General features: G+C 31.2%; 2 protein-coding genes across 2 annotated transcripts; one reads left to right on the top strand and one right to left on the bottom strand.

Annotated features, from left to right (window-relative positions):
• Positions 1 to 559: 559 nt before the first annotated feature.
• Positions 560 to 6,433, top strand: PGO_126070 (calponin homology domain-containing protein; the record flags this gene model as incomplete). The annotated part of the gene is made up of 1 exon (XM_028689397.1): positions 560 to 6,433. The coding sequence occupies one exon, from the start codon at positions 560 to 562 to the stop codon at positions 6,431 to 6,433; it is 5,874 nt and encodes a 1,957-aa protein (XP_028545198.1).
• Positions 6,434 to 8,352: 1,919 nt separating this feature from the next.
• On the bottom strand, positions 8,353 to 12,552 carry PGO_126060 (multidrug resistance protein 2; the record flags this gene model as incomplete). The annotated part of the gene is made up of 1 exon (XM_028689396.1): positions 8,353 to 12,552. The coding sequence occupies one exon, from the start codon at positions 12,550 to 12,552 to the stop codon at positions 8,353 to 8,355; it is 4,200 nt and encodes a 1,399-aa protein (XP_028545197.1).
• Between the last annotated feature and the right edge of the window lie 542 nt (positions 12,553 to 13,094).

Here is a 13,094-nt window from a genome sequence, read left to right as displayed (position 1 = left end):
AAGAAAACAAAAACATATTGTATACCCTTCTTTTCAGTAATGTGTGCAACTCAGGAGAGTAGTGAATGGGCAAAAAATTCGTGTAGCACAATTTCGTGTTGTATCACTTCGCGTGGCACAGTTTCCCGTTTGCATGCATTTGGAATTATTTTTTTGCACAATCTGAAAGGAAACGAAAATATTAAAAATTATAAACTAAAGAAATCTACACACATTATCATTACATTATGCTTGTGAAATCTCTCCCAGCTCGCGTAATTTTCCTACATATTCATAAGATAAAAATAAAATAAAATAAAACAAGAAACATTAGTGTGATTATTAGGTTAATTTGCTGAACCATTAATATAGCATATGCAATATGGTACTATTACAGAAGAAGTTTTAAAAGATAAAATAATAAATAAACTCACTAGGGTACCGTTACTCTCCATGTACACAAGTGCTTAAGTGGTTGTATAGGGCTCCCTTTCTTGTGCAATATTGTCTAAAAAAAGAGAAAATTTTCAAATATGATTTAGTAGTGTAGCAAATCTTCAGTTAATGAAAAAACAAAAATATGGAGAAGGAAAATAAAATAGGAAAAGCAGAACTTGTAATATGGGTAAAAAAATTACTCAAGAGAAAAAATTTTGATTTCAAGGATCTGAAAGATGGAACTGTCTATTTGGAACTATTCGAGTTTATATGGCCACAAGTGATGAAAAAATATAAAGGATATATAAATTTAAAACCTATGACTGATGAGGATAAAGCCATAAATTGGAAAATTATAAAAAATGTCCTTAATGATGTACATATTGATTGTAACTTTATATATTTTGAAAATTTTGGTATAGAAAATTTTAATAGCTCTTACCAGTCCTTAATTATTTTATTTTTTCTTTATTCTTTAGTTAAACATCATGAATGTGATTTTATTTTAGCATACCCTGTTCACAAAAGATTAACAGATTTTATGGCAAGTGAAGAACCATTAAGTTGCCTTGTAAAGGCTGGTAGTGTAAAACTTCCTAAGGAGATGATGGAAAATTATTCCAATTATCTTCAAGTAAATAATACAACAATAAAAACTGATCATGATAAATATAATTTCTATACAAAGAAAGAACTATCTACATGTGACACCTCCAAATGTACACGACAATCCCAATATCATCATCCTGTTGTGAAGGTATTACAAACACCCTCTAGCATAAGCCCAACGTGGTTAAATTCGTCAAATTCAAAAGAATTTGTTTCAACTTCAGTAGATACCTGTGACGTGAATCGACACATATCATTTGTAAATCATAAAAATAATAGTTCTCTTTCCATGATCAGAGGAAGTTCTATTGGTAGGGGTATCAATGCTTTTGAAAACTTCTCTCGTGGAACTTTAGAAAGAAGAGACATTAATATAGCACCAGATGTCATGAAAAAGCATGAAAATGATGACATACACAATAACCCTTTCTCTGTAACAACAATGACAAATGAACTAGAATTCGAATACGAATACGAATACAAAAATCAGATATGTCAAAAGGGTATAGACAAAATGGACACACATGAAAAAGAAGCCAAAGAAAAAGACATAAGCAGAATGGACACACATGAAAAATACATGGGATGGAACTCACCTAGAGGCATTAACAGACAATATGAGAATTTTGAGAGAAAAAACACATCATACAGTTTTGATAAAATCTGCGTTCCTCCACGCAGCAACTTTTTTAAGTACTTCAAAACGAAAGTAGATCCAACTGCAATTACAAAAACTGAACCCTGTGAAAAGAGTAAAAATGTATTGTCTTCTATTCCCACTTTACATTTTTCTAAATTTCCAAATATAAACGGCAGGAATTATTTAGATGATTCTAAACCTACATGCGCTAATCTAAAGAAAGGAACAGAAGCATGGTGTCAAACAGATGTTGATCCTGTTCTTAATTTCTTACTCAACTGTGATTACTTGAAAACATTAGAAATTATATGGAATGATAAAAATCAAAAAATAAAAGGTGATTCTTTCATTTTTTTCTTAAAAGCACAAATCAAAGTGTATAAGAAAGAACTGCATCTAAAGGAGAAAGAATTAGAACTAGTTCAACAAATAAAAAAAAAAGAAATGGAAGATACTAAAGCAGTATATTATACTGAACTAACGAAGCTGCGAGAGAAATATGAAGCTGAAACTTTTTGCATAAAACAGAAACATTTAGAAAATATTGCTACAGTGAGGAAACATTTCGAATCCAAATTAAGCAACATAGAAGAAGATATAACATTAGATTTGGATATCCTCAACTGTCAAAATAAAAATTCTCATCGCCCACATGTTTTTGTTGAGCAATTGGGATGGAACAAAATACAAGAAAATGAGAAAAGTGACCTCAGTAATAAATCTACAAATGAATCCACAAATGAATCCACAAATGAATCCACAAATGAATCCACAAATGAATCCACAAATGAATCTACAAATGAATCCACAAATAAATCCACAAATGAATCCACAAATGAATCCACAAATAAATCGACAAATGAATCCACAAATAAATCGACAAATGAATCTACATATAAATCTACATATAAATATAGACAAGATACACAAAATGCACCACACAGTGCAACGCAAAACGAGGATGCACGGATCAAGTATGACGAGGAAGATAAATACATGCACAATTTTTTATTCGAGAGTTTGTATTTAAATGGACTTGAAAAAATAGAAGACAAGGAAAAGGAAAACTATAGTGATGACATTTCGAAAAAGAAGAACATCTTAAATATCAATTACCAGGTTCAAAGAAGTGCAGTTAGTGATCAGGTGGCAAATGCAGCGCAGAGGGAACTATCGAGGGAAATGCCAGGATTGGAATCAAACGAATCTTTAATAACGACTCAAAGCATAGGTAAACAGAATATATCAATATCCAAGTATGAAGACAATACAAAAATGAACATCCAGTCTGCTATTCATAAAATAAAATGCCTTATGTACGAAAAAAACATGGAACATGCACTCAATAATGAACATATAAAAGGAGAAATAATAACTATGAGAAATGCAGTAAATGAATTCAAGTGTGAAAAAGAAAACGAATTTAATTTATTAAAAGAAAGTAATCAGATAATAAAAGAACTGTTGCAATGGATTGATAAAGATAAAGAAAAGGTTAAGGATAAAGATGTATCCCCTAAAGGCAACGATACCATTTCATGTATAGAAAAAGTGCAAAATGGAATATATGAGATGATAAAAAATAAAAATTGTTCCATGAAAAAAGATGAAGTGATAAAAATACTTGATGGCAGTTCACTAATTCGATTGCTGATCCATGTGGTATCCATGCTAAAATTAGAAAGAATAAAATGTCAATTTATGGAAATGCAAAGAGGAAAAAGTGCTTGTGTAGAACATTACATGGATAATGAAAGGGCAGGTGCAAAACTAACGCACAGAAGGAACGAACAAATGAACGAAAAAACGAGCGAAAAAACGGGCGAAAAACAACCTGTTGGGCAAGGAGAAATAGAAGAGGATACTACCTTTATGCTTTATGAAACTCCTAGCAATGAAATAAAAAAAATAGAGAGAGAAATGGAAATCGAGGGATACATAAAAAAAATTGAAAAAAAAAATAAAAGACTACTGTGCATTAATGAACATTATAAGAAGAAATTAGAACATATGCAAATATGGACAAAAGATCTTGAAAAATTTAAGTCAAAGTGTAAAAAATTTAACACTCAAAATGGAAGCCATACTTTTGCAAATCAGATAGGTGCAAGGATTATGCAAGAATTCCCGACAACTCTTAATTTAAATAACTTTTCAGGAAAGACGAACTCATTAGCACTCATCACCCCTGGACAATTTTCCACCAAAAAATCGACTGATGAAAAATCGTCTCCAGATAAAAATCATCCTGAACGTTTCTCATTCGAATCTACATCGTCTGTCCCCATTTCTTCACTTCCCTGTGCACAACCATTCCTGTGGTCATCAGAATTTTATTTGAAATCCTTTGATGAAGATAATGATAGAGATGTACAACTCATGTATCTTTTGAAAATTTTGGGTAGATGTGAAGACAACGAAGATTCATTAATTTTGCAAAATGGAGAATCATTGATGAGATGCAAAGAACATGATAATGGAAGTGAGGAAAAAGACAACAAAAAAGGAAAAGAAAGAGTGGGTTCAGCAAACTTAGATAACGAATTAGATTATTACAGTGAAAATAAAATGAAACAATGGTGTGTTACAGACGAAGAAATAATCCATGGAAGAATATTCAATTCGAAAAAACAAAATAATTTGAATGCTTTTCTTTCAACAAGTCAAGGTGATCTCAATAAAAGTTGTTACACTCAAAGGCTTTTAAAAAAAGAATTAACATACATGTTTTGGACAATCCTTGGAGATATTTACAAATATAGAAATATTATACTAGAAGCATGTAACTATATGTACAACTTCAACTGTATGATGAATAAGTACATTTTAAAAAATGAAAAAATGATTAAGGATGAAAGAATAAAATTTCAAAATGCATGGAATGATAAAGAAAATATTTATATAGCAGAAAAATATAAATGGAGACAAATCATTGGAACAAACAAATTGAAAATGGAAATGTATAAAGACAAATATCTTGAATTACAAAATGACAATGAAAAGGAAAGGAAAAATTTCCTATTCTTAACCAATCTCTGTCACGAACAAGAAAGTGTAAAGTATAAAAACACGATTCTCAAACTTAGGAAAGTGGATCACAACTATAAAATACAAAAATTAAGAGAAAAACAATGGGTTCAACTCACCAAATTGCTTATAACCGAATTGATAAATTCATCAGAAAGTAATCAAAATGAGATTAAAAATATGTGGCTGGAAATTATTGCAACCATGCAAATAAACTGTGAAAAGGAGAATCTGTCTAGAGACACTTACGAGGTCAACAAATCCAATGGATTAAGTTGGCCCCAATTCAATGATGAATACATATCTAGTAATGCATATTCAAGTGAAATTGTAAACAATTCAAGTTTGACATCACTAAGGAAACACAACATACCTGATAGAGAAAATCCACAAAAAATTCAACAAGAAAAAACAAATAAAATGAGGAAAGAAATAATAAACAAAAACACTCCAAATGAAAACATCCAAATAAGTAAAACAAATCTTAACCACATTAAGAAACAAATTAGTACCACAATCGACTCACAAAAAAAAAAAAAATTAAGATCTTCATCAAACATATGGAGAAAAAATATGCACACAAAAGAGAGAAAAAACAACAGGTACTCTAAAAATAATGCAATGAATAATCATAATTCTAGCTCTTCCACTCCTGTGAACCATACAAAAAATAATAAAAATAAAGATGAAAGTATACGAAGCAAAACGAACTATTACAAAGACGATTGTTTTAATGAAATTCAATCGAACTACTACAAGAAGGATTTTAATACATTCTTGAATTCTGTACAAAATAGCCATATTTTTAACACCTCTTCTATACATGATGCAGATGTTCTTGAATTTAATGAAGAGGTTATTCCTGAACTGTTGAGCAGTAAAGAAAATTCGATAAAAAGTGATAGTCATAGTGGAACTGACATAAACGTGAATGAAGAACAGTTCACCATTCAGCATGTTTCCAATACAGCTTCAAGCGGTGCATCTGCAGTTTACGAGCGGTTGGATGAACCAGATGAAATGGATAAGAATCCAGGAGCTAGTGAAAATTGGGTAACAACATTGAGACTTATGGCTAAGGAGTCGTGCATCATGTTCCAAGGTACTTTAGAGCTAAAGGAAAAAGAGATAATTGAAAAGAAAAAAAAAATTTATTGCCTGGAAGAAAAACTAAGAGAAATGAAGAAAGAGAAACAGAATCAGAAAAATCAGTACACATGTCTGGAAGAACAACAAAGTGATTTAAACAATAGGTTAAGCTCTTTTAGTGATATAATATCCAATTTAAATGATCAAATATTCAAATTAAATAGAGACAAAATATATCTTGAAAATAGAAATTTAACAAAGCAACAAGAACTGAACACCATTTTAAGAAATTATCAAAATACGATAAAATTAATAAAAAATCAATTAAAAAAAAATCCCTCTGTGTTGTTCTTATTAGACACATTAACTGATGCTGATAAGGAAATCATTCTAGAGTTGGCAAACGAAAATGAAAACCATGACGAAGAAGACATCACCTTTTCTCTTCACATGGATAATAATACAGGATTAACAAAAAAAAAGAATTCTGCAAATGGACACATTGAAGGATTTAGGAGTACAAATGAAGCATCAAAGTTGATGTCCAATTTGAGCGGAATAAAAATTTCAACACCAGAAGCTGATAAATGTGAAAATAGTACTGATTTTTCTCTGACCAATTTTATAAACGATATCGGATGGGGTAATTAGACAAAATTACACAAGCAGATTAGCAAATGAATTATTAATATGGCTAGATCAAAATATTCTTACACGTACATGAAAGAAATATTTGTGCATATTAACAGTGATAGAAAATCATAACATTTGCTAGCCTTCCACTGTTCAGAAGCTAACAAAAAAAAAAAAAAAAAAAAAAAGGTACATCAATATACCTCGTCTCGCTGCACTCGTTTTTTACAATTCCGCTTAAACATTCATTTTATTCTTTTGCGTCTACTCATAAAGTATATTTTTTTTTTTTTTTTTCCTTTTTTTTCACTTCCTCTACAGCACTTAAAAATGAGAAAACTGTATTTTTCTTAAGACTGAATATTTCTTAATGTAGTTTGAACGGAACGCACGATAAAAATATAACTGCATATGATTTGTCTTATTGTGCATAATAATTGAATGGCATAAAAATAACAAGTTATGGGGTTAATTATTTAAAAGTTGTTTTTCTGTTTTTCTGTTTTTGAAGCTGTAGTACTGAATGAATAATACTGCGGAGCGTACACTACATGTGCAACGTGAAGTTGTACGCACGGACCTGGTAAAATATGAAATCCGTATTACGGAATATTTATAACTAATAGAAGAATTATGTAAAATGAATTAACTAAATATTCCATTGAAAAAATATATATATATATATATATACAAATATATATATTTATACAAGTGACACGTCTTAGCAATGTATGCGCACATAATCCCTTTTTCACCTCTTCTATATATTTATATCTTCCTAAAATATATTTCCCACTCTCACTACTTTCGAATTATTTTTTCCAAATACTATAAATTCAGTATAAACTTATGGGTGAAATTAAAAAGCTGTACAAATTATGAAACGAAAAAAGGAAAAACAATCGGGGGTGGGGGGTGAGGTGAGTATTTCGATGAAGTCAAATTTTTTAGAAGGCTTTTGTATGTGCATAAATAGATGAGACGGGGAAAATGAATATAAGAAATATACACACACGCACAAACGGTTAATTGAATGATATTATATGCGCATATATATTTATAGGCATACGCACAATGCTACGATGAATTAATTTCAGAAAATTTAAAATAAAAAAAAAAAATAAGGGTGTGTGAAAAAAAAAAAAAAAAAAAAAAAAAAAAAAAAAAAAGCATGCGAAGGAAGTTTATTTTAATGCATTAGGTGCCACAACGTAATTCAGATTTAGGAAAACGGACAGGGTCATGGTATAAGTAAGAGTTCTGGTGACGAGCTTCCAAATATATATATATATATATATGTGCGTGTGTGTTTTCGGATATTCTTGTGTGTTGGCTTGAATGGTGAATTACAATGTACAGATAATTAAAAGCCTTTCACAATATACACATTATGTATATGTGTACATGATTTGTGTGTGTGTGTGTGATGGAAAATTAAAACAGTTGTCTATACATAGGTGTAATCTCAAACGTGAACTATCAACGTTATGTCACACATATATGTGTAATATGGTATATATAAATGCGCTCCTAAAAAATATTATGATATGGGGGCATAATATATAAGAAGAATTATACTTAGTAGGTAATTATAAATGATAAACGCACATTATATTATTCTTTCTTTAAAAAAAAAAAAAATTAATAGCTATTTTATATTTCCTAATTCTTAACTTTTGTTGATCTATATTAACATTCATATTTAACATATCTCCATACTATACACTTGGATATTATTTACATTTTGAATTGGGTTCATATATAAACTCCATAGATATATAAATATATGGATCCTTGCCACCGTGGTCACTTTTTTTTTTTTTTTTTGAGGGGTGGAGGGTGCAAAGGGTTATAACTTAAAAATATTGTAATGCGACTTTTTCGTCTAGCTACACTGGTTTCTTGATACATGCTCTGTTTATCTTCTTCTCCTTATTTTATGAATCATTATCCGCATTATCGTAGCTATAATCAACCGCACCCGTATTGTAATCCGTGTAGCTCACTGTTACTTCGTTGGTAGTGACATATTCGTTAACAATAGCAGATTCGTTCGTAATAGCAGATTCGTTCGCAATAACAGATTCATTCGTAATAGCAGATTCGTTCGCAATAACAGATTCGTTGGCAATAACAGATTCATTAGCAGTTATGGCATAGCTTGACACCATCTGTTCGATGGGCGAAGACTGTTCACTAACAATCGCTTGTTCATTATAACCACCCTGATAATCTATTTCAAAACCGTTAGTATAATCCTGATTGTCCAAATCATTTGTACTGATGTTATTATCATTGCTGCCACCACCACTGAAGGTGTTTGCGTCATTGTTTACATTGTTGTCATCTCCACGTCCATCATTCTCATTGTTTGTGCTACTACTATTGTAGCTGTTATTGTTCATGTGGTGGATTCTTTGTCTATATCCAATTTCGTGATTCCTATGTACATCGCTTCCCATGATACTATTTGTTTCACCCTCGTCTATTGGTTCCTCTGCACCAATTGGTTCTTCCCTATCAATGGGGCTACTATCTTGCCCACTAACTGCGTCGTTTTCTACTACCTCTGCATCGCCACTGATGTTATTAGATCTAGAACTATGACCATTGCTACTTCGAACAGTTCCTGATTCGTATCTCATATTGGAACCATCATCTATCTGGGCACTTGCGGATCCATCACTTTGTCTACCACTTTGCACACTTCCACCCCGAACGTCGCTATGATCAGCAGTATAGTTCCTTGTGTCACTACTTCTAATGGCATTTTCATTCAATCCCTCTTTAGATCCGTATATGTCACCATTGTTCTCATTGCCATCACCACACACTGTGTTCATGCTTCGGTTATTCAATCCGCTTGCACTTCCAGCATTTGCTGCACTTCCAACATTTGCAGCACTTCCAGCATTGGCAGCACTTCCAACATTTGCTGCACTTCCAACATTTGCAGCACTTCCAACATTTGCTGCACTTCCAACATTTGCTGCACTTCCAACATTTGCAGCACTTCCAACACTTCTAGCACTTCCAACACTTCTAGCACTTCCAACACTGCCGGCTGTGTTACTTCTATTGACGCTGGGTGTGGTTCCACAGCTAACGTTGCTACCTCGCGCCTCTCTTGTCTTACCTCCTGTGGTTGCATTCCTCACTACATCCCTCACGATACTATTATATACATGTAGACGTCCTCCAATATCTTTACGAATGCTGTAATTCTCATGTTGACCATTTCCAGAAATTGCACTTCGGGCACTATTGGCTTTAGCATTCCTCATTACAGCAAGGGAACGTGGGGAATTTGTTCCCATATTTTTTGAATGTGGAGGCGCACTTTTATTTTCTTCATTTGATAAATTATCATCTGTAAATAAATCATTCGATCGGGATTGCATATTCCACATTTCTGTATATTCTCCATTCAGTTTAAGTAAATATTGATGAGTTCCTCTTTCAACAATTCGTCCTTTATTTAATAAGATAATTAATTCTGCTGATGCAATGGTACTAAGTCTGTGTGCAATAATGATTAGGGTTCTATTTTTCTTTAAATCCTCTACAGCTTTTTGAAATAAAAATTCAGTTCTTGAGTCTAAAGAGCTAGTTGCTTCATCAAAAATGACTATTTTCGGATCTTTTAATAAACATCTGGCTATAGCGATTCTTTGTCTTTCCCCTCCTGATAATTTGACACCTTTATCACCAACCAACGTGTCCCATTTTTTTGGTAATGATTCAATAAAATCATACAACTGTGCAGATTTGACAGCTTGTATTAATTGTTCTTCAGTTGCATCTAATTTTCCATAGAGTATGTTATATCGAATCGTTTCATTAAACAAAATTGTATCTTGTGGGACTATTCCAATTATATTTCTAACTGAATTTCTTGTATATTCTGCTATATTTCTGCCTCCAATTTTTATATCCCCTTCAGCATCATAGAATCGATAAAGCAATTTAGAAATAGTTGTTTTTCCTGAACCAGTATGACCAACAAGAGCACATGTAGTACCTGGTTGTATATAAATATTAATATCTTTCAAAGACATATGAAGAGGTTGAGATGGATAGTGGAAATTAACATCTACAAATTGGATGCTGGCTCCGAATTTCTTTTCATGAGACGTAAGAACGAATGGTTCCAAATTAGAATCATCTTTCATATCTACCTTTTCTCTTAAAATATCAGTCAAATCGCTTATATCAGTAAATGATTTAACAATATTTGCATATAACGTACCTAATATAGTTAACGGTGCAAAAACGTTAGATGTATACACCACTACACTAATGAATGTACCACCATCAGCTCCATCATTTATAATCATACGAATTGCACAAATTAATGTGCAAAATAGTGTGGCATTTAAAATAAATTGTTGAATACTATTGAGTATACCTAAGCTGTTAAGTATTTTTAAATTATATCTATTATAGTTAGATAATGCACTACAAAATCTTTTTATTTCAAAATTTTCATTACTAAAATATTTTACATTTTCATAATTTGTTAAAGAGTCATGAGCAATATCGTGATATACATTGTCCATTTTATTCGCTTTACTTCTTATTTTCTTTCTCCATTTTGTTATTTTTATAGTTGCATATGTGTATAATGTTAGACCTATGTATAAAACACTACCTAAGACACTACTTTTATACTTGGTAACAAATATGATACATGTCACAACTCCTTCTATAGTTGCTGGAATTATATACATGAGTAAAGAATTCATTAAACTGTTTGCACTTTCTGTACCTCTATCTACAATTCTCATTATACCTCCAGAGTTTTTTGTCGAAAACCATTCGTATGATAAATTATGAAAATTCTGAAAAATGGATTCTTGTAACTCTATGAATGCTGACTGTTGTACTTGTGAATATAAAATTCCACATATTTCTTTTAAAAATTTAGATGTAAAGAAAAAAGTAACATACAGAGTAAGGTAAAAAATGGAATTCTTTATATCTTTTTTTAATACTTCATTTGATGCTAGCCCTATATATATCGGACATACAACACTGAACATTTTTGACAATATAATAAACAGAAATATAAACACTACATATGTTCTCAAAATTATACTATTTCCTTTCTGATCTACTCTTCTGCTGGGCCATGCATATGGTAACAATATGCTCATGAACTCTTTGTAACTTAGTTTGTCCTCTAAAAAACTTATATTTGCATTGGTCGTAGAGGAGGTAGCAGAGGAAGAGAAAGAATCGTTGTTCTTTCGACTTCCAGCATCATTTCCTCTTCCTGCACTAACTTTCTTATCAGAATGGTAACTTTTTTTTTTCTTCAGTAACGCTTCCTTTACATTTTTCTCTGCAAATACACTGTTAATCTGAGGAACTTTTCTTCGGCACCCAATTTTTTGTTTCTTTGTATTTTTAAATATATCATCTGAGTCACTTAATTTGCTATACGATAAATTTCCATCGATAATACTCTTAAAATCAATTCGCATAGAATCATTATTAACACTGCTTGTATCAGTCTCCAAAAAAGTATTTCTTACATTTGCATTGAACAGTTGATACTTTTTCGATTTCAAATCATTTATAAGTATTTTCTCCAACTCACTTTTAGCTATTATACTTCTTTTCTTAACGTTATATAACTGAATTTGCACAAAGTAATAATACAAGGATGAACACATGCTATAGAGCATTATTATCACTCTTGCTATGCATATATATGTGTAATTATTTTGATCAATAATATTATCTGGATTTTCCATATAATATTGCAAATTTATCATTTTCAAAGTGTTAATAATTGCCAATATTCCTGTGAAATGTCTGGAAAACACGTATACATTTTCTAACGTTTTTAATGAGCTTATTTTTGCATATAAAAAAAGGAATATCAATGTATACAATATTCTGAATAAGTTCAAGATAAACAAATCTATCAACGATTTTGTAAAACTGTAAAATAATTTTTTTTCACTTTGATAACTTTTTTCAATATCAAATTTATAGCACCCCAAAAATAATAATATAATTATTACTATATCTAACACATGATATATGTTTATTCTTTTATATATTTTTCTCCTTTTAATTTCGTTCTGTATCCCTAAATATCTTAAGTATTCATAATTTGGAACATCCATTTTGTTTCTAATCAATTCGTTCGCGTGTCTTATCTGATATTCCAACTACTTCCGCTCGATTTCTACAATGCATTAAATCTTCTTTTTCAAAAAAAAAAAAAAAAATAGTTCTAAATTATGAGCACTTGGAAGATTTTCTTCTCCTTCAGTCTTGTATTGAAACTGCACTTTTGAGCTACAAATACTTCAAACTTACTATGTTGTAACGCTACGCCTCTATGTAGTCCTTAGGATTAACCCTCCACAAAACATGTGCAAAAATGTTGAATGTTTACAAGCAGTTATGGAACTCGTAGTAGCACATCTATGATGGCATCCCTTTTTAGAGCTTACAAAACCCTCAGCGCTTCTTTCTCTCACATACTAAAGTTAACACGGATATTGCATCGCGTTCTTTCATGAATTATGAAGGATGGTAAACGGTTGGGTGACAAACGACAAGGCATGTACATATATATATATATATATATATATATATATATGTAACCTTGTTCAGCGCCCAAAACATATGTAGATAGATGACTACAAAAACTGTATACACA

This window comes from Plasmodium gonderi (genome assembly GCF_002157705.1).
Source record: "Plasmodium gonderi DNA, contig: Chr12, whole genome shotgun sequence".
Lineage (NCBI taxonomy): Eukaryota > Apicomplexa > Aconoidasida > Haemosporida > Plasmodiidae > Plasmodium > Plasmodium gonderi.
This window is presented reverse-complemented; position numbering and strand designations above follow the sequence as displayed.